This window comes from Pseudozyma hubeiensis (assembly GCF_000403515.1).
Source record: "Pseudozyma hubeiensis SY62 DNA, scaffold: PHS13, whole genome shotgun sequence".
Lineage (NCBI taxonomy): Eukaryota > Fungi > Basidiomycota > Ustilaginomycetes > Ustilaginales > Ustilaginaceae > Pseudozyma > Pseudozyma hubeiensis.
The window spans coordinates 1-20,944 of NW_012133795.1; the positions used below are offsets into that span (position 1 = coordinate 1).

Here is a 20,944-nt window from a genome sequence, read left to right on the forward strand (position 1 = left end):
TAACCCTAACCCTAACCCTAACCCTAACCCTAACCCTAACCCTAACCCTAACCCTAAGTCGCAAGGCAGGAGTTCGCTAATTTGGTGCTTTTTGTTGGTTCTACTTGTGTTGACGAAAGCCTGTGTCTTTGCTTACACAGCCAGCTCGGGTTCGGGTTCCGCAGGCTCGCTGCTCTCAGTATCCTTTTCGTTTGGCCAGGCAAACAGTACAAAGAACGCAACAGCCGCTTCCCTGACCGGAATGCAGTTCTCGTACCCAGGGTTTTAGGAGAATTTTGTGGCAGACAAAACAGTAAACGACCCTACAGAAGCGCTACCGTTGCACCACCCATCCGTCAAATAACAGCTAATCCCGATAGACGTCATTGAAAGTGAGAGGTTCAACCAGCTCTCGTCGTTTGTACATAGATACACGCCTCGTCCGTAACGAGCTGCAGATAGCGGTGCGATTCGGCACCAAGAGAAAACAAGCGCAACCATCGGTCTCAGGAGGCGATCGAAGTATCATCTGTGGCGTACTGTATAGTGTTACATGGGCGATGCGTCGTTACAATATCGGGGTTACGCAGTGACGTCGTGCGCTCGATATCGTTCCATGACGCCCTCGATCTGGCAGAGGATCACACCGAGCGAATTCTCGTAAAAGATGCGCCAGATGATGGCGTTCAAAATGATTTTGACGTGGTCCTCCTTGATGGGGTCCTTTTCAACCCAGAAGTGGCGAACAAAGCGGCCTTCGCAGTGCGACTCCTGGACATCCGAGTATCCGTTTGCGTCGGCGCAGGGCATGGCGGGGTGCCGGGCGAATACGGTTCGAGAACTGCTGGCGGCGATGCCAGGGCGCGCAAAGGCGATCGCGACGCTGCCTCGGCAACAGCCGTTGGAGCACTTTGACCTGCAGCCGGTTGGCGGTGACTTTTGGCTGAAACGACTGGTGCGCAACCTGCGGTGTCTGCTGTGGTACCATATGGTGATGTGGCCGATTCGAAAGCGACATCTCTGATAGCTCGACGTTGCATGTACCATTTTAACGATTGCAAAAGGATCGATTGTACAGAAAAAATCACTCCGCTCGAACGGCAGAGTAGTCCAGCAGCCTATCATAATTAAAGATGAGCAGCAAGAACAGGTTGAGGCAATCGGGGAGCACCTGGAAGTAGTACGTGTAGTTGGGGTCCTGGTTGATGGCAGAGTCCAGGGGTTGAAGAACGCGGAGGATGTTGAAGATGAGCGTGATAAAGTAGATGGGCAAGATGTTCAAGACGAAAAGAAGGAAAGCGGGTCGGGTGGGTTTGGGCGATGCATAGTGGAAGTACACGTAGACGAACGCGAGGAAGAGGAGTGCGCAAACAACGATCTGCATCAAGCCACCGACCTTGCGCAGCGTGAGGCCCTGGTTGTAGTTGAGCCAGTAGTAGTCGAACTGGCGCAGCGCTCCAACGATGTTGAGCGCGGCGACGGCGACGACAAAGATGCGGTAGGCCATCATGGCGCGATCCTCCCATCGTCGGACGCGCAACTCGTCTTCGTCGAGGATCGCGGCGGCGTCTTGGTTGCTAGCATGCGATCCGAGCTTGCGGAATGTCGACTTGAACGAAGCATCGCCGAAGTCGCGCGTGGCCCGACTCGCCCGTCGCAGCGCCACGAGCACCGACGCCAAAAAGATGAGGAAGAACGTGGTGCCCGCCGCAATGATCGAATACGAGGTGGTCAACAGCACAACCCAGTTCTTGGCTTGCTGATACGACCAGCTGTCTTGCACCGGATTGTCGTCGACCCACGCGCGCATGAGGAAGCCGACGCATCGAAAGCCGGAAAAGAAGAGCAGACTCACCCACGGCAGGGCGAGCGGAGACTTGCGGTGAAAGACGCGGAAGGTCTGGTAGGCAATCACCGAGTAGAATGAGCAAAAGATGCCCCCAATCACCCAGTCCACGGTGCCCTTGCCGGTGGGCGGCAGAGCGTAGTTGATGTTGCACTGCGAAACGGGTTCATTGGTTGCGCATCTCATCTTGGAGATGGAACTGTTGCATGAGTGACTGCTTCGTTGGCTCTCACACACGATCAATGACAGCAAACAGCTGGATATATATGACGGACTCAAAACTCAAAGATGCCAGAGAAATACAACGTATAGCATGTGGTTGCTGCCAGCGGGACAGTAGCATGGTCAAGGCGGATGAGTTTGCGCTAAAGGCATCCGAATCGGCGATGATTTCGGCACCGGCAGCCTGTTCGGTAGTTTGCTCGGCGTTGAGGAGGAATGAAGCACACGAATTCATGTTTCGTTGACTGACAACTCGTTACGATTTCGTGACAACAAATGACAAAAAAGAATACATGCATACTTGAACAAACTCGAAAGGCATTAGGACCGGGTCTCCAATCTCAACTGATCCGTGAGATCGACCTTTTTCTCGTCCTCGTCATCAGTGCCTCTGCTCGACGCGCTCTCGCTATCCATTCCTTTGCCCACTTTGGGGAGAACGCCTTGCTTTGTCTCAAAAACGTCGCTCTCGGAATCCGCCATCTTCCTAGTCGCCCTTCCCATGGACCAGACGCTTCGTTCGAACACCTGGTCGATCTGCTCGAGTGGCATACCGGATGTTTCGGGCAGGAAGATGGCGTAGAAGGGAAGGGCGAGGACGAGGGATACTGCGGCGTAGAACGCGAAGGTTCCAGCACCTCCCATCGGCGAGTTCAGCATGGGTTGGAGCGTGCGGGTGGCGGAGAACTGCAGCAGGTAGTGCATAGCCATCACTAGGGAGGATGCGATGGAACGGACGTTCATCTCGAAAATCTCGGTTCCAACGAGGTACTGAGCCAGGTTTCCTCCTGCAGAGAAGGAAGCGCCTGAAATGAAGATGGCTGCGAGCGCAGCTTGACCTGCGTGCTTTTCGCCAACAGTGTGGTGTCCCTGAACGTAGAGTCCGAGGAAGATCGACACGTACAGCATGGAAAGACCTTGGATGGCGACACCGATCAGCAAGGTCTTACGACGACCAAGCAGGTCGATGAGGAAGAAGGACGACAGGATGCCGCAGCCAAGCTTGGTGGCGCCGAAACCGACCGACATGACGTAGCCGTTCTTGTCGCTTGCTCCAACTAGAGTCATGATGCGGTTGGCGTAGGTGGCGATAGCGCCGGGACCACCGAACTGTACGAGGACCTGGATCATGACTCCCAAGCCGACCTTGAGCAGGTTCTTGCGCGAGGTGAGGATGATGTTAAGCTTGTGCAGCGCCTTGTACTTGCGGAGGAGCGAGTTGGCAGGGAGAGCAGCGACTCGTTCGGCTTGCAGACGGTGTTCGTCCGAGATGGATTCGCGCATGAGCTGGGTTTCCTCAATCATTGCGGGGTGCGTTTCGTCGAGGTTTCGGTAGAATTGGAGCGATCGTGCTGCTTTCTCGACGTGACCATGGTCGAGGAGCCATCGGGGGCTTTCGTGGAGGAAGAATGTGCTGGCGAGCAGGAAGGCATGCCACACCATGGGCAGCACAACGACGATCTGCCAGATGAGGTTCTTGCGAGGGTTTTGGCCTCGAGATGCACCCAGGTTGACGGCGTAACCCAACATGGCACCAAGGTAGATCGAGACACTGTAGACGGACGTGCACAGTCCACGAATCTGTCTCGGTGCGGTCTCGACCAAGAACACGGGCGAACATACCGAACTGATGCCGACACCGACACCAGTGATCATCCTTCCGATGTACAGCAGTGCAATGTGGTGTGCGCTAGCCATCCACATGGCAGAACCGATGATGATCAGCACACAGCTAAGGCGACCAGCCATGACACGACCGAAGCGGTCCGAAGTGGCGTAGCCGACGAGCGCACCGAGCGTCGAGAGGAGCTGAACCATGGCGACAATGTTGGACTCCTTGTTGGACTTCTTCTTGACGTTGAAGGCGTGTTCGAAGGCATATGTGCCGATGGAGCCAGAGATGACGCCTTCGTCCATGCCACGACTGGCGCCGAGCAAACCCATGCTGAGCACGGCCATGAGCAGACGCCAATTGAGAGCCTGCGAGGGCACCTCGTGGATGTGTCGAAGTTTCGACGGCACCCATCTCTTGCCCGAAGCTGCGGTCGTCATTTTGCTGCAGAGATGAGGGGTAGGGAAGAAGGGTGCTTGAGGGGATGGAGTTGGGGAAAGAGGGGGCCCCACAAATCGCAATGACGGGGGCAGGTCTTATAGCAAAACCTCGAAAGGAGAAGGCTACGACATGTTTGTGTGTTTGAGTTTTGGTTTAGCCTGGTGTTCCTGCGTGGCTCGACAATGACCACATGATTGGTGGGACGAGGAGGTCTGTTTCGCTCCGTGTAAATGATGGTTGTGGTCAGGGACGGAGGCAAAGGGAAGGTAGAGCCGTCAAAGTTCGGCGGCCCAATCCAGCGGAAACAGGAGCGGGATCGTGTGGCGTTTGAGCCAAACGGCTCGGCGAACGACAACGACTTGTCGAATACGGAAAGGCAGATTAGCCGCGAGGAACGCGCGCAGAGCGGCAGTGGAGCCCCACATGGTACAGTGCTGGTGCACTACAACCCTGACTAGGCAGGTTGGCCCGTCGGTTTCGAACGAAAAAGCGACGGAGCGAGGCGCGAAATGGTCCGTTACTACGAGGAGCCCCGCCTAAACGGAGCCATCCTCCGTATCCTCCGTATCCTCCGTCGGAAGTTACGCAGGGTAGCGGCGACTGCATCGCGGGGACACAGGGGCGATGTTGGACGTGTCAACATTGCCGCCATTTCTCACCTTTCGGTCCAGTCGTGCGGAGCTCTCCGTATGCATCGTACGCATCCTCCACAAGGACATTCTTTGCCGCTGATGCGTCGCTTTCTTGCCACAGAGATCACAATTTGAGCGTGTTGTACCTTCTTTTCCGTCGAGAGCCGGGTCGAAAGAGGTGGAACTTCCTTGCGGGAAACGGCGAGATCCGTCGAAGCCTCGTCGTATTTAACAATCCGCGTCTCGAAGCCGGCGGCCACAACACTTTCCTTGCTATCCACAACAATTTCTTCTGTCTCATTCATCGTCGACACTCTGTCGACCACTTCTGGACACCATGTCGAACACTGAAAAGCGCGTCTCTCCAACGCCCATGCACTCGCTGCTGGCTGGTACCATCGCAGGCGCGGTCGAAGGCTTCCTGACCTACCCCACCGAGTTCGTCAAGACCCAGGCGCAACTCGCCTCGAACGCTGCCTCTTCTGCTGCTCTCAAATCCACTGCGACGTCCAAGACGATCCCCAGTGGTGTTCGACACATTACGTACGGCGCTCTGCCAGCGCACAAGCTCAACATGGCCGCAGCTGCAGCTGCCACAGCTCCTTCGACCATGACCCCACGCGCAGGCGCATCTGCGATGCAAATCGTTAAAGACACCTATCGAACGCGCGGCATCACCGGCTTCTTCAGCGGTGCAGGAGCCATGGTGACAGGAAATTCTGCCAAAGCAGGCGTCCGTTTCCTCACCTACGACACGATCCAAAACGCCCTCCGACCCAAATCCACCTCTTCCTCCAAAGAAAAACTCTCCATGGGTCGTTCCATTCTCGCCGGATTCCTCGCAGGATCAGCCGAAGCCATGCTAGCCGTAACCCCGAGCGAAGCGATCAAAACCCGTATGATTCAGGACTCCCTCCAACCGACACACATGCGCAAGTACAAGGGTCCCATCGATGCAGTGCAAAAGATCGTGGCGAGCGAAGGACTGGCTGGGCTGTACAGGGGCCTGGGAGCGACGGTATTGAGACAGGGAGCCAATTCCTCGGTGAGGTTGACATCATATTCGCTCTTGAAGGCGGTACAGGTGGATGCTGGGTATGGCAAATCGACGGTGGCGACGTTCGCATCGGGTGCCGGTGCCGGGTTGATCACGGTGTACCTGACGATGCCGTTTGATGTGGTAAAGACCAGGTTGCAACAGTCTCCAGCGGCAAACGCAGCAGTGGCAGCAAGGCCCTCCATCCTCAGCTGCGGCGTGGATATCGTCAAGAAGGAAGGCGTCAAGAATCTGTGGAAAGGGACGACGCCGAGATTGACTAGGTTGATCTTCAGCGGTGGCATTGCATTTACCGCGTACGAGACTGTCATCGGTTGGTTGAATCCGGTTACTGTGTAGAGTCTTTGCTAGTGACGTTGCGTAATCGAACGTTTTTGGAGTACACCCACTTGTTCGTGAATCCGTCCGGTGTCTGAAAGTTGAAATGATGAAATAAGGGAGTGCCGTGCGCCGTCGGACTCGGTAGAAATGCATCTCAAGACCTTCGTCAGGAAGCGCTCGACCTGTCACCTTCGAACACGACAAGTGCAGTGCCGAGGAACAGCTGGCCAATGATCACGGTACAAGATTCGATCGCATCTCACAGTGCTCAGGCCAGAGAACAAACAAAGACAGTAGGCAATGGTGAAGAAATTCGTACGTCAAACAGTATCAACGCTGAAAAGGGACCTACTGAGTGGGCGAAAGGTAATATGCTTCAGCACTCGCCACCCTCCTGGCCGTCCTGAACAGACTCGTACTCCTCACGACCACGCCAACCTCACTCCTGCTGTCCATCTCGACATCCGCTGTTGCCTCGATAGCTCCACATGCATGTGCGAACTTCAACCTCTCCGGCATCATCTTTTGCCTGTTCAGCAAAATCTGGTTCGGGATCGCTCCGGGAATGCTGCACGCTGCAGCCAGACACACACCCCCTGAAAGTTGGAGTGCGGGATGGGGACGGCCCATGCTGAAGCTTCGGGAGAGAACATGTGCGTCTGATCCGGGCAGGGGATCGGCGACGAGGCAGATTTTGGGAGTTCCTTTGGTTTTAGCTGCTGTGGCAAGATCGGGTGCGAGACCCATGATGACGGCAGCGGATTGACGGATGAGTTCGACGCGGGGTGAGTGGCGTTCGAGGATGGAGGCTGACTCGTCTCCACGAAGGGTGTCGTCGATGTCCGAGAGTCGGACAAAGACAAAGGGATTGGCTGCATCGACGCACGACACCTCGATGGGCAGATCTTCGCCTGGAACACGGAGGAGATCGACTGGTTTGCCGGTAGGGCAGAGCGAGGAACACATGCTGCCCGCTGGATCCAAGAAATCGAGCTGGATAGGAGAACCCGTTCCAGCAACGCCGTCGATCACGACATCGCCAAATTCTACAGGTTTGCCGTTGCGGATGAGGAAAGTGGATCGAATGAGCTGGTTGTTGTTGAGACAGCGAAGCGTCAGTGCGATCTTTTCCTCGCGAGCGCTGCCCTCGGTTTTGGCGAATGCAGCCAGTGGTGCGAGGACAGAAGGTGGGATGAGACCTTCTTCAAATGCGAACGGGCCTACCCCGCTGAGCATGTTTCCGCAGTTGCCGGTAAAGTCGAGCTTTTCGCCTTCGATGGGGCATTGGATGAAGAGGTAGTCTACGTCGGCAACTTGGGGAGCAGTGCTCTGAGAAACGACGCAGATCTTGGATGTGGTTGAGGTACCACCGCCGAGTCCGTTGAGTTGACGACCGAATGGATCGGGGCTGCCCATGATCGAAGGCAGGATGTGCTGCCAGGCTGATCGAGATGCAGGCAAATCGGTCGCTTTGATAAAGAGACCCTTCGAGGTGCCTGCTCGCATAATGACCGTGTTGAGAGATCGGCGCTCGAAGTATGGCGCCTTGCTCGACGATGCGGCAGCAGCAGAAGCGGACCCTACGGGCAGAACACTCTTGGTCAAGATCGAAGGCTCGACATGGCGAAAGTCTTCGAAGTGTCGACTGGAAGTGGGTTGCAGCAACATTCTTGTACACGTCGGTTGGGATTGCTAGAGTTTGTCGCGGGATGATTGTGTCGAAGTACAAAGGTGGGGTCGTTGGCATCACTGCTGCATTCAAGGCCCGATGATATATACTGTACTATGGCTGCATCACACACACACATACACACACTACGGATCTTTCGGGAGTAAGTCATACACATGCAAGCAGCCAGGCACGAGCATCTGATGACGAGCATAACATGGAAACGACAGCAACGCCGCCGGCTGGAGTAGGAGGCGAAACGGCAAAGGCAAATTCCGTGTTTGACAGCTCCGTTGGATTGTAATGCTCCGTGAATCGCAGTATGCAACCGCATTTATTTGGCTGACAGAGTGCTGCTCCGTCGATTGTCTCCGTTGGATTCTGCAAAAGAAAAAAGGGTTTGCCCCGGCCGCGCACTGGACGAATGTGCCTGTCCCGCTGGTCCGGCATTGCTCCGGCCCGTCCGAGTTTGCATGTCCGTTTCCGCGAGCTCACGCAAAACACGGAACGCTTTGGGTTAATCCTCCATCTCGGCCATCCGTCAGTCTTCCCGTTATGCCACATCAACGTCTTGCCCGTCCAGAATGCCACGCCCTTCCGAACGGACAGGATCCTCCGCCGCTTCTTCGGGCACCACACGACGTCAGCCGGCCGTCTCGACCGCTTGCGACTTTTGCCGTCGTCGAAAGGTGAGTTTGGTCGCCCTCCTCCTTGCTCTCGTGTCGTGTACTGTTGTCAATGCTCGCTGGTGTCAAGCAGTGTTTGCTGACCTTGCCTGCTGTTACCCCCGCTTTTGACCGTCATGTCAGATTCGCTGCAACGGCGAACAGCCATGTGACAAGTGTCAACAGCATAGCAGGGCCAACTCCTGCCACTTTCAGGATGCTCCAGCTCGACCGGGCAGACGACCCAAGAACACCGCATCGCCCGCCCTCGATCAGGCACAAAGCCGCATTCGCCACCTCGAAGAGCAGCTAGCTAGCGCCAGACAGCATTCGTCGCCAATCGGTCCGCGCAATGTACGTTACAGCAGCACAGAGAGCAGCTTCGACTCGTCCCGAGCGGCTGCAAGACTTGCGAATGGTGTTAGTGCAACGCACACTGTCGCCAACTCGCACACGCTTTCAGATGATTCGGAGGATGAAGAAGCCTCGTACGATCATGGAACGAGCACAGTGGCTCAACCAAGCCGACCCAGCTCGTCCACACTGCATGCTGCTAGCGTGGGGCCCCGCAACTCGTCTCCCCTGCCCACTTCGCCAACCTCCTCGGCAGTCGCCAACATCATCGCAGACCTCGGCAACCCGAGACATTCCATCGCCCGTTCCGATCGTGCCGCGTCATCCGCTTCTCCCAGTCAGCATGGTACTCGGGGAGTCATGTCGAATCTTCGCGTCAACAACAGGGGCGAGTCGCGATACCATGGTCCTACCAGCGCTTCCTTCAGTGCGCCCGAACCTTTGATCGTCGATGCGCAAGCTGATGCTGCCCAAGGCCATGTTCATGTCGATGGAGCAGCAGATGGTAACGCCAGGGACGACAGCCAAAATCATCGTCTGTCCTTGGACCCAGCCGAGCTCACCGACAGACTGACGTCGCTAGCTGCGAGGGAGAAGCAGCAAGAGCTGATGAACAGCGTAGCTGGCAGGCTCGATTTCGACGGTGTAGAACCGGAACTCGCCATCCACCTGCTAAATTTGCATTGGAATCGACAGCACCACGCCTACCTCGTCACTTATCGACCTCTGTTCATGCGGGACATGGCTGCTCCTCCGGGCAAAGCCAAGTACTTTTCCAAACTTCTGTTTCACGCTATTCTGTTTGGTGCGGCCAAGTTTTCGGATCGAACTCATCAGGTCAGGTCGGATGTCAACGATCCTTCCACTGCTGGTCAGCAATTTTTGGAGAGGGTGCAGCAGCTGCTGCCGGAAGCGTTGATCAAGAGTCGAATCACGACCGTTCAAGCGCTGCTTCTGCTGGCCTGCACACATTATGCGAGAGGTAGCGAGAGTGCTGCTTGGTTGCATTCCGGCTTGGCATTTCGTATGGCCATCGACCTGGGGATGAACGAGGACAGCATCGAGCTCGTTGCTTCTGGAAACATGGCGTTGGAGGAGCTCGAGCTGCGTCGGCGCGTGGTGTGGGCTGCGTTTGTGATCGACAAGATCCATTCGCTTTATCAGGGTCGACAGGCTTCAATCGAACGACGCAATCTGTACGTTCCGATCGAGTTCCACGATCATTTCGAAGAAACCGAGTTCTGGACACCTGTCGCCTTTCACCGACCGTTGCGAGAAGCTGCTGGAGGCCAAGGGTCGTCGGCGAGAGGTAACAACGGCGTGGCACCTACTGGATACACGGGCCCTATCTATAGCGTCTCGACTTTTGCCGAGCTGTGCAGGCTGACGGTGATCATGGAAAAGATCATCCAGATCTTCTACTCGATCGATAGTGGTGCGCGATCCGAGCGGGCGCAGACAGAGCATCTGATCGGCATGCGGTCCGAGCTGGCTTCTTGGCGTACGTCGTTACCTGCGCACTTGCGAATCGACTCGAACTCGCCAGCAAGCCGAAACGGTGGCGGTGGCCAGCGATCTCGCACCTGCCCGCCCAACCTCATCTCATTGCATGCGCTGTACCATGCGCTGACCATCCTGCTCAATCGACCTTTTTTGCCGCACGGCCACCTTCGCAGCGACGATGCGGCATCCGGAAGGTCGGCCTGGAAGGCATGCGTCGACGCAGCATCCAGCATTTCGAGCCTCATGAACCTCTACCGACAGACGGTCAGCATGAAAGGTGCACCCCAGCTCATCTCGTACATCAACTTTTGCGCAGCCGGCATTCACGTCCGAGTAGCAGCGCAGCTGCAGCAGTCCAACAACACCAGTGGAGAAGCGGCCGCGAACACGGCTGCTGCTTCCAGTCGAAGGTACGAGCTCAAAGCCCTGCGACAGTGTCTCCAGGATTTCGAGGAGAATCAAGATCCCAATCCTGGTGTGGTAAAGGCAAAGAGCGTGATCAGGAACATGGCGGAGAGGGCGGGCATCCTGGAGCTGATTCAGGACGATGGAGAGGAAGGTGGCTTGTCGCCGATGAATCAGGATGAGAGTCCTACGACGAGTGGTTCTGGTGGTCAGGGAAATGGTCAAGGCGTCGGTATATCGAGTTCTGGAATTACGAGTGGAAACGAAGCCGTCGGTCGACACGGAAACGCATTGTCGATGGCGACTCTATCATCCTCGGCTTCGATGACCGCACCATCAGCGACCGGAGGCGGTGCTACAGCAACAGCATTGAATCGACTCGGTGGTGGCGGTGGTGGACCGGCAGACAACTCGGCTCTGGGAATGACACCGCCATACGAGATTGACTTCGAGAGCATCCTCGCTTCGTTCGATCAGTTTGAATCGGCAGCAGGGCCGGGCAGGGACGGTTTCCCAGCAGGTGCCGCGGATCCAAACACGAATTCGGACATTCTCTTTGGCTTTCTCCGTGACTACGATGCTCCTTCTGCACTGTCATTATAATCCTCTGGCGAAGTAAGCATGATACCCATATCGATCCGGCTGTCAAACTTGTACAAAGGAATTGAGGCTGTCGGGGATAAATTCAGTGGCATAATCTGAGATGGCTAAAGTAAGACAAGCGTAATCGAGACCTAGTGACAAGCGTAGTTGAGATCTAATGGTGATGTTGGTCTATCCTAGTTGCACGGTGAAAGGCGTTTCGGGTCGGTGTTTGCTCGTCAACCTCAGCCCTTGAGCACGTTGACCGTCAGACCCAGGCTGTGCGAGCCACTTGAGGCAACGGCAAAGTAGTAGTAGAAGCCCGGTGGAACAATGCCGTTGTCGCTGGGCACTCGCAACGTCACCGTGCTGCCGATGGTCCTCACTACGGTCAAGGGGATACGGCGCTGATCGCTGTTGATGGAATGCGTCACCGAGCCTAGACGAACCAAAGCGTGGGTCAGACCAGAAACGCTGTTCAACGTCACCGTCAAGGTCCCACCGGGGGAGACTCGAATTTGGTTTCCATTCTGCTGGCTCGATCGCAGTGTCGTAACTTGGGGTCGAACAGCAGCGTTGCCGTTAGAGTCGAAGAGGTAAGGTGGCGTGTAGAATTGCATGTCTTGGTGATTGGCGTCGTTGCAGCCCCCGTTGACGTAGCAGAGTCCACCACCACCGCTCATAACCCGACCATCGGGCATCAGAAGCGACACAGAGTGATAGTTGCGAGGAACGCTAGAGGCACCCACCAGAGTGAATTTGTTGGTCTTTGGATCCCAGATCTCTGCCTGCAAGACGCTGTTGGTATCGCTGAACCCCTTTCCGTAGGTCTGCCCACCAGAGATGAAAACTTGCCCGTTCGGAAGTACTACGGCGTTGGCGTACATTCGGCCGTACCACATATCGGGCAGCTGCTGGACCGTAGGATTCTGATTGACCCCGTTGATGGTGATGGTGTGGGCAGCTTTCAGGCCGGGCGCATCGCTGTAGCTTTGAGAACCGCCGGCTCCAAAGATCTTGCCAGTGGTGTACATGACGTTGACGCCGCACATTTGATCATTGGCGGCGTTTCGTGTGCCGGCTGCTGTGACACCACCGCTGCCGGAAGTGGTGTACCAGTTCATGTTTTTGCTAGGTCCCGCCTGCAGCACCGATCCGCTGCTCCAGGCCCATAACCACGCGTGATTGTCGGTGCGCCATGCACCGGCGTTGTCGTAGGTGGTAAGCATGGGTGCCACTTGTGCACCAGGCAGAGCGGTCCATTGGTTGCTGGAAGGATCGTAAACCTCGCCATCCTTCATTGGTACCCCGTTCTGGCCCCCAATGCCACCAGTGTAAGACCCACCGATCGTAAAGCCGCGCCCATCTGAGAGCGTCACCGAAGCCTGGTAGCCACGACCCATTTTCATGTCGGCAGCACGGCTGAAGGTATTGGAGGCAGGGTCGTAGATGGTGGTTGCGGCGTCCGTGTTGCCTCCATCGATCATGAGACGTCCGTCGGCCAGCGAATTGATACCGGGGCAGAACATGTCGTGCATCGTGTTGGACACCATGAAGCTGCTTTGGGTGTTGGAAGTGATGTCGTAGCTCTGGAACGCAGTCTGGTACTGAGCGGCACCGCCGAACGTCGAGGGGCTCCAAGACGAGAACGCCAGGAATTTGGTGACGCTAGGAAACTGTGGTACCATGTAAGCGGCTACAGGAATCACCTGGAGCTGGATCACATCGCTCCACCTTCCGTTCTTGGTCTTGGTGGCGGGTGCATCGAGACCAGCACTGGTCATGACGAACGAATCGAAGCTCGGATCCGACTTCCAGTTGGGAGTGTAGGGCGAACCTTTGGAATTGCACATCTTGGCCACCGGATCGTAGACACCGTAGATGCAGCCGGGCGTGGTGCTGCACCATTCGATACATGCATTGAGCGTGGCTTGACTGACGCTTTGCAGGTTGTCCACGCCATAGTCGGTCTGCCGGCATACGTTGAAGCCAACCTTGTTCCTGGACGTGTAAGTCGAGCCAGCGTTGGGGCAGTTGTCGATGTTCTGGCCCTTGACGGAGTCGGCTTGGCTGAAAGCCAGTGCGACGAGAAGGCAGCTGCCTAGAGTTAGGCTTTCGAGGAGAGATTCGAACATTGTAAGGCTTCGCTCTTGTCCAACGGAAGGTATCGTGACGAGCGGGGACAGAACAAGTCGTCGTCATCAACCTAATATATTTGCCCTGCAACTACACTGCTCGACTTGTCGACTCACACAAGGTCTCTTTCATGCGAAGGACCCCTTCCCGGGATGACGAGGACACTAGCCTGTAGTCTCTGTCAAATTGTGCAGCTCAGCCTCGAGCGGCGCTGTTGCTCTATCATACCTCTGTTCTGCCCGACTTTGAAGCCGAATCGCTTGAACACAACAGCAATCTAGTCTTTGATGCGTAAGAAGCGGGAGAATAGCAGCACGTGAAGCTCGGCTCTTGACTAGATTGCGTCCGTATGGCAAATAAGTTTCACCTGTATGGTCTATACTAGATGCTCGGTTATGCACGTACCGGCCTTGGCAAAGTGCGAGGCAAAAGTCTCTGCAGGCAAACAGGACGCAAGACGCTTCAATCTAGTCTGCAAAGGACAGACGTCGACTAAGCGTGGGATCGCAGTTATTCCAGTGCAGTCTCATCTCGGATGGGAAGCAGCACCCGCAGCATCATCTGCAAATGACAAACCATCAGAGGTCTCATGCTTGCATCGAAATCCGAGACAGAACTGACACGTCTGGCGCGACCGTCTCGTGATGGACGTGGGGGAGGACGTGCGAATAGTGCCTGATCTGCAGGGCCTACTCAAGCGAGATTCATGCCTTTGCAATTTGCAGCGGGAACGACGGCTGCCGGGATATCATTATGATGTTCAAGGCGAACCCAGTACCGTGGAAACAACCATGTTCGGTAAGCGAGGCGGAGAAAGCAAAGCCGAATTTACCTCTTACCGAGGCCATTGGTCCGGTTTGATGCCCCTTTGATACTCCGCTCTCGAGCAAATACACGCCCAAAGCTGGAGTCTCGAACAAACAAACAAACAAATTAAAGCAGCCAAGCGAAGCAAGCTGTAGTTGAGAAGCAAATGTGAGACACGGGCGTCCGTTAGCCTTACCTTGGCGCAGATTTTACGTACACTGTGTTGCTGCCGCTGCTGATGTTGCTCCGCCACCGTGTCCCATCGACTCCAGCGTGTTTGCAGTCTGAGTCAGGGGCAAATCATTCTCTCAAACTCGCATGGTATGGCAGCGACTAATGCAACTGTTTGCATGCGCAAACGAGACTATAGTTGCAGTACAGTTGCATCTTGGCGGTACTTTGTATTGTATTGAAGCTCGAAGACTCGGATCCAGACGAAGCCTCCTCGAACATCGGAAAAGCAAATAGCCGAGGACGGCACGATGGGATTCGCCTGAGGTCGTCGCTATCGTTCTTTTCGATTTCGATGCGAGCCATTTTCCGAATCAAGCGCTGTGCTTCTGAACGAAGGCTCGATCGGTTCAGAAAGTCCGCTGTATTGTTTGTCTTGTCTCGGGAAGGCTGCTTAGCGGTTCCTTCCCACACTAGCGATCGCTTTTGCCATCGACGATCAGCTGGTCTCCCACATTGAGCTTTTGCACCGATCAAGAGACCTTGGGCGGCTGCATCATTCGACATTTCCTCCAACTCCGACTGCGTAAGCGGCCTGAGCTGTCCACAACAATCGAGATCTTACGAAGGACAAGTCACGACTCGATGTAGTCGTGACCTCCTTCATCCTCCTCCTCCTCCTTCGTGACCTCTTTCCACCTCCTCCTCCTCCTCCTCCTCCTCCTCCTCCTCCTAGCCAGATGGGTCTTGGTCGTGTTGCTGGGGATCAATTGCTTTCTCCCAATGCGCTCAACAGAATCAGGCTGCAAGATGGTCCCGCTTCATCGCAGGTCACATTGATGACGTTTCATACGTTTGAACAGAGCTGATGTATAGTGGTCTGCCCTGCCGGTGAGAGCCGTTCCTGAGGCTGTGAAAATTTGACCTATCGATAACAGGCACGATGACTGTACCGTTGACAGCAAGTCCGGCCGTCTACCACTGGACAGCGAGCCCATTGACCGCTTCATCCTGGACCGCCCTGTACTGCGTCCTGAACAGCTTAGCCCTCACCTTCTCATCTGATCTTGATGTAGCAGGGTCGCTACGTCCCTCCGAGGCAGCGAGCGTACACAGCTCCTCGACAACCAACTCGGCCAAAACGTCAGCGTACGCCATCGTATCGCCCCCCACAAACGCCGTTTGACCTTCCACCTCCAATTTCCCGTCCTTTTGGCCATGCTTAGTCCTCCCTTGTTTCTCCATGGCCAGTGCCTCCAACAACCGCTGATGGTCCTCCACACGGATCGACTTGGCATTCCCACTCGATAGCGGTGTGTTGACACCACTGCCCACCAGCGTCGGCGTCGTCGCCCCCGAATCGTCACCACCACCTTGGACGGCTGCAACAGTGACCGGAGTATGAGCTACACTCGATTCCTGCCAGTACGCCTCTTCCACCCTACGCACCCATTCCTTGCTCGTACCCTGCCAACCCTGCATTGGCTTTTCTTGCTCCATCTCGACATCGTCCGCCTTCTTGGAGCAGGTCTTGTTGTTGAGCATATAGTCGAAGTCGTCATTGCCCTTGCTTTGGTCCTCGATCCATCCTCCCCTTGCGTACCCCTCCGGATCGGTATCCCCGGTAGACGTACCGTTTGTCGCTCCCTCGATCTCGGACTGCGTAGGCGGCCTGATCTGTCCACCTCCATTAACGCACCCCGAAGGACAAGCCATGACCTCGACATAGTCGTAGCCTCTTTCATCCTCCTCCTGCGCTGCACTGATCTGCACTGGGGCAGCATCGGCATCGGGATTAAGTGGACTGCTCTTCGCAGCCGCTCCCGCTGCCGCTGCTGCTGCGACTGCACCACCTCTTCCCCTTCTGACCATACCGCCTCTGCCTCTCCCCCTCGCTCTGCCTCTTCCTGCTGCAGAAAGCGCGTTCCCATCTGCGTCGACCAACCTCCCCGCTGCTCCCTTAGCATTGCGCGCTCCCGTCTGCTTCTGCAACTTGCGCACCAGGTTCTGCAGATTGCGGAAACCGTAACACTGCGCACCTCTGAACAAGATCGTGGAGCCTTGGGCCGTTCCGAGCTGCATTGGCGCACGAAGGACGTACTCGGTAAAGTCGACGGTGCGAATGACGCGAACGTCGAGTTTAGGCAGAACCCCCTGATCGCGTATCGACTGCGGGAACTGCTCCCAATGCTGACTGATCCAGTCCAACCATACGGCACGCATGAGCATGAAGAGGTATCCGCCGCTGCTGCTTCCCGGTTGATCGAGAAGCTGCGGAAAGCGGGGCAGAATCGAGACTTTGTCAGCAGCAGCGTCTGCGTTTGTGACACTGAGCGCCTTCTGAAGACTGAGATCAGCGATAGACTGTTGCAAAGCCTCTTGCTCGCCAGGAACGGGAGCACAAATGTCGAAGCCTTCGTCGAGCATGAGCTTGTCGAGCTCGCCAGTGGTGAGTACGCAGTCGACCTCCTTTGTGCTGGTGACGTCGTCGTAAAAGTCGGGTCGAGATGCTTCTAGCTTCTTGTCGTAACACGGCATGACGGTGACGTGGTAGATGGTAGACTGATCGGAAGACGACGTACTGAGCAGGCCTAGCCTCTGTGGAAGAAAGCGCTTTGCGATGACGCCAGCGACCTGCTGCGGCGACTTTGTGGTGGAGATGTAGGGTAGCAGCTCGCCATGGGTCTTTTCGGCGTAACAGATCCAACCTGGACAGGCGCTGGCGAGCATGGGCAGGCTTGATCCTTGCGATGGGTCGTCGTTGTGAGCGCGTCTGCGGGTGTTGTCGCGGCGCTCGAAGAACTCACGCTGGTGCTCCTTGAGAGCAATGTGGCGAGCGAAGGTGGTATCGTAGACGTGATGAAAGCCAAAGACGGTTTCGAGAAAGTATGAGATGCGATGGAGCAATACTCGGAGCGGGATACTGGACGCAGACGACGTCGATGGTATTGATGATGTTGTTGCTTTCGACTGCTGAGGCTGCTGCTGCTGTTGCTGGAAAGCATACTTTGCGGAGAGAGACGCGAGCGATTGTGTGCTGATGGAGGCGACGAGGAGCTTGTTCGGTGCGTTCGAGTCGTTGATCTCTGCGATGGCTCTCCGCATTTCATCCTGACTCTGCATTGTGATGAGGACGCTCTCTGCACTCGTCACGCAGCCGCTGCACGCCAAACAGTCGTTGAGCGATATCTCTGCGGTTTCGAGCTTTGTGCGTTGACGAGGCTTGTCGGCGGTTGCTGACGAAGACAACGGTGGCGCTGCCGATGACTCGTAGTAAGAGCCATCGTGATCGATCGCGATCTGTGTGGAGGCTGATGCAGCTGGGTCGAGGGTCTGTTCGGATGTTCCAGGCTGATCTTGTGATGGGGCATCGGCGCCTTCGACTGGTTTGATGCACGCCTGAGATGGGCCGAGGTAGTCGTTGAGATCCGTCAAGGTCAACGCACCGGAGAATGCCATCTTCAGGTAGGAGCGGTCGGTTGTGTGTCGACCTCGTTTCGTTGTTGTTGGAGGACGATGTGTGTCGAGGAGGAGCAAGATGAACGACGAGCAGGGTGAGCTCTATTTCCACATGAAGCTGAGTTCCGGGATCAAGCTCGGTGAATTGTCTGGCGGAAGCGGAAAGGCTTGAAATTCCAGTCTCGCCACAGCTGAACCCGCACCGCACACACTTTTCGACTGCACCTGCAGCCAAATTTGATAGCCGTCGACGAATCACGGATTGACCATTTGCGAGCTGTAGATGGATGTGAGATCGCTATTGTTTGCAAGAAAGTGTATCTTTGTATCCTTTTTCGACGCCTCAATTTTCGTGACGATTTTCGACGTCGCTGATGGTTGCGGAATTGGTATGGATAAAACCGGAGTACGGACAAGAGCGAGTGCGACTTCTTCAGCCGGTCAGGCGGTAGAAAGCGATCTCAGTGCATACGTGCTGACTTTGAAGATCGCAATGGGTCTTGCGTCTGTCATTCCGACCAAAGGACCGACGCGCGGGGAGAATCACACTCGGATCTGATAATGCATCACTGTGCTATCCCTTTGTCGATAGAGCTGAACAGCCGGAGTCATTGTTTCTGAAGCAGAGTCGCATTGTCTTTCAGACCAGCGGCACAAAGCGGATCTGCAAGATGAACGACCAACCACAAGACGATCTTCTTGACTTCGGTCCGAAGATCGGCGTCTTTTTGGCTCAAGCTCAAGGAAGAGGATGGCCTTACTGATGACGAGATCAGCGAGCCAGAATTGACTTGAACTTCATAATGCTAGCCATCTCCATCGACGGACTTCTAACATTTGCAATTGCAAAGCCGAGTTTGCGGTTCTTGCCTGCGACTCGATTCTGTCATGCGACGACGAAGATGATGATTGGAAAAGGCCGACCGACGGTCCTCTCATCTCGGTTCGGTGCGAACAAAAAAATAGAAGATCCGCCACGCCCTGCCATATTGTGCGGATGTGCCTCCCACTGTAGTCGATTGCACCTCGGCTGGCCTGAAAAATGACATCTTTTCGACACTCATGCAAGATTTTCTTGGTTGCATTTCTTATCTTTGCACGTCAATCGACGAATCACATCTCTTCGCTATCGGCTCCTCCACCTCGCGCTCTTTTTCCACTTCTTCTCATCTGCCCATCTGCGAGAGCGACAACTCCATGTGGGCGGATTGGCCGATAAAGAGATGATCTGCTCGCCGTTCGCCGTGTGTCGGGTGGGTTCCCGTTTTCTCCCTTTGGCTCTGCTGTCGTAATCGGCGTTAATCGTGCATAGACCAACTGTCAATCCCGTCAAGCTCCATCTTTTCCCCCCACTCTGCGCTGTGCGGGTTCCGCCGTGTGACTCACGTCTGAAAGCTTGATCCAGTGCGCTGCGCTGAGCCTCCCTCCACCTGCTGCGAGAAGCGAAGCTTTGTTCGACAAGAGGCCTCCGCAATCGATCTCACGGGCCAATTGAAGCGGAAAAAAAAGTTGACCACAGAGTGTATGCTTCCTGCCCGAGACGGTAGACAATATAAGTAGCTGTCTGAATATCATCGTAACGTCGTGTCACCCCTTTACAGCCCCTCCGTAAACACACACCCATCCTCATCCACTCACTTCCCATCATGTCCAACCTTCCCTCTGAACCCGAGTTCGAGCAGGCTCGCAACGAGCTCGCCACGACGCTCGCGCCCTTCCTCGAGCAGAACCCGGAGTACAACAAGGCGTTCGAGATCATCCAGATCCCCGAACGCATCATCCAGTTCCGCGTCGTCTGGGAAGACGACAAGCACCAGTCCCAGGTCAATCGCGGATACCGTGTCCAGTTCAACTCCGCTCTCGGTCCTTACAAGGGTGGTCTTCGTCTGCACGAGACCGTCAACCTGTCCGTTCTCAAGTTCCTCGGTTTCGAGCAGATCTTCAAGAACGCCTTGACCGGTCTCAACATTGGTGGAGGTAAAGGAGGTTCCGACTTCAACCCCAAGGGCAAGAGCGATGCAGAGGTGAGGCGATTCTGCAAGGCTTTCGCTACCGAGCTGCAGCGTCACATTGGTCCCAACACCGACGTCCCCGCCGGTGACATTGGTTTCTCCACCCGAGAAGCCGGTTTCGTGTTCGGAACCTACAAGCAGCTGCGAAACGAATGGACCGGTGTCATCACCGGTAAGGCTCTCGACTGGGGTGGATCCAACATCCGTCCCGAAGCAACCGGCTACGGTCTCATCTACTACGTCGAACACATGATCAACCACGTCGAACAGGCCACCAACGGCTTCAAGGGCAAGAAGTGCGTCATCTCTGGTTCGGGCAACGTCGCTCAATACGCTGCGCTCAAAATCCTGGAACTCGGAGGAACGGTTCTGACGCTCTCCGACTCCAAGGGATCCCTCGTCTCCAAGGACGGCAAGGGTTTCACCGCCGAGATGATCCAAAAGATCGCCGAGATCAAGTACAACCGCGGAGAGCTGGAATCGTACGGCAACGCATCGGGTGCTCTCGAATGGCACTCTGGCGCACGACCCTGGAAGCTGGTCTCCAAGTACGACGTCGCCCTCCCCTGTGCCACGCAGAACGAGCTGAATGAGGACGAAGCCAAGGCTGCTATCTCCGCCGGCTGCCGTTACGTCGCCGAAGGATCCAACATGGGTCTCGATCAAGCCGCCATCGACGTATTCGAAGCATCCCGCCTTTCCAACCCCGACTCTGCCTGCTGGTACGGTCCGGGCAAAGCGGCCAACTCTGGCGGTGTAGCCGTCTCCGGTCTCGAGATGGCCCAAAACTCGGCCCGACTCACCTGGTCGCCCGAAGAGGTCGACGGCAAGTTGAAGGACATCATGAAGAACGCCTACGACAACTGCTTCAAGACCGGTAGCAAGTTCCCTGCCAAGAATGACAAGGTGGCCGACAAGCTGCCCAGCTTGGTAGGCGGCGCCAACATTGCAGGTTTCAAAAAGGTCGCTGATGCCATGAAGCAGCACGGCGATTGGTTCTAGAGTTCCGGCCCCCTTCCGAGATTTCGATTGTATAGTGTTTCTTTCTTTTTCCAATTTCATTAGAAGTTG

The 20,944-nt window shown here is 55.6% G+C and overlaps 10 protein-coding genes across 10 annotated transcripts; 3 read left to right on the forward strand and 7 right to left on the reverse strand.

The window, feature by feature from the left end:
• Positions 1–561: 561 nt before the first annotated feature.
• PHSY_000941 (hypothetical protein) lies at positions 562–789 on the reverse strand (the record flags this gene model as incomplete). Its single annotated transcript, XM_012331573.1, has 1 exon — positions 562–789. The coding sequence occupies one exon, from the start codon at positions 787–789 to the stop codon at positions 562–564; it is 228 nt and encodes a 75-aa protein (XP_012186963.1).
• A 274-nt stretch (positions 790–1,063) lies between these two features.
• PHSY_000942 (hypothetical protein) lies at positions 1,064–2,011 on the reverse strand (the record flags this gene model as incomplete). Its single annotated transcript, XM_012331574.1, has 1 exon — positions 1,064–2,011. One exon carries the CDS (start codon positions 2,009–2,011, stop codon positions 1,064–1,066), a length of 948 nt encoding a protein of 315 aa, XP_012186964.1.
• A 357-nt stretch (positions 2,012–2,368) lies between these two features.
• Positions 2,369–5,037, reverse strand: PHSY_000943 (quinate permease; the record flags this gene model as incomplete). The annotated part of the gene is made up of 2 exons (XM_012331575.1): positions 2,369–4,103; positions 4,760–5,037. The coding sequence occupies 2 exons, from the start codon at positions 5,035–5,037 to the stop codon at positions 2,369–2,371; spliced, it is 2,013 nt and encodes a 670-aa protein (XP_012186965.1).
• A 68-nt stretch (positions 5,038–5,105) lies between these two features.
• On the forward strand, positions 5,106–6,128 carry PHSY_000944 (tricarboxylate transport protein, mitochondrial precursor; the record flags this gene model as incomplete). The annotated part of the gene is made up of 1 exon (XM_012331576.1): positions 5,106–6,128. The coding sequence occupies one exon, from the start codon at positions 5,106–5,108 to the stop codon at positions 6,126–6,128; it is 1,023 nt and encodes a 340-aa protein (XP_012186966.1).
• A 330-nt stretch (positions 6,129–6,458) lies between these two features.
• On the reverse strand, positions 6,459–7,778 carry PHSY_000945 (methylitaconate delta2-delta3-isomerase; the record flags this gene model as incomplete). Its single annotated transcript, XM_012331577.1, has 1 exon — positions 6,459–7,778. The coding sequence occupies one exon, from the start codon at positions 7,776–7,778 to the stop codon at positions 6,459–6,461; it is 1,320 nt and encodes a 439-aa protein (XP_012186967.1).
• A 585-nt stretch (positions 7,779–8,363) lies between these two features.
• PHSY_000946 (predicted transcription factor) lies at positions 8,364–11,309 on the forward strand (the record flags this gene model as incomplete). The annotated part of the gene is made up of 2 exons (XM_012331578.1): positions 8,364–8,468; positions 8,589–11,309. The coding sequence occupies 2 exons, from the start codon at positions 8,364–8,366 to the stop codon at positions 11,307–11,309; spliced, it is 2,826 nt and encodes a 941-aa protein (XP_012186968.1).
• A 224-nt stretch (positions 11,310–11,533) lies between these two features.
• Positions 11,534–13,423, reverse strand: PHSY_000947 (hypothetical protein; the record flags this gene model as incomplete). Its single annotated transcript, XM_012331579.1, has 1 exon — positions 11,534–13,423. One exon carries the CDS (start codon positions 13,421–13,423, stop codon positions 11,534–11,536), a length of 1,890 nt encoding a protein of 629 aa, XP_012186969.1.
• A 1,141-nt stretch (positions 13,424–14,564) lies between these two features.
• PHSY_000948 (hypothetical protein) lies at positions 14,565–14,969 on the reverse strand (the record flags this gene model as incomplete). Its single annotated transcript, XM_012331580.1, has 1 exon — positions 14,565–14,969. One exon carries the CDS (start codon positions 14,967–14,969, stop codon positions 14,565–14,567), a length of 405 nt encoding a protein of 134 aa, XP_012186970.1.
• Positions 14,970–15,377: 408 nt separating this feature from the next.
• Positions 15,378–17,861, reverse strand: PHSY_000949 (hypothetical protein; the record flags this gene model as incomplete). Its single annotated transcript, XM_012331581.1, has 1 exon — positions 15,378–17,861. One exon carries the CDS (start codon positions 17,859–17,861, stop codon positions 15,378–15,380), a length of 2,484 nt encoding a protein of 827 aa, XP_012186971.1.
• A 374-nt stretch (positions 17,862–18,235) lies between these two features.
• On the forward strand, positions 18,236–20,875 carry PHSY_000950 (NADP-specific glutamate dehydrogenase; the record flags this gene model as incomplete). The annotated part of the gene is made up of 2 exons (XM_012331582.1): positions 18,236–18,301; positions 19,463–20,875. The coding sequence occupies 2 exons, from the start codon at positions 18,236–18,238 to the stop codon at positions 20,873–20,875; spliced, it is 1,479 nt and encodes a 492-aa protein (XP_012186972.1).
• Between the last annotated feature and the right edge of the window lie 69 nt (positions 20,876–20,944).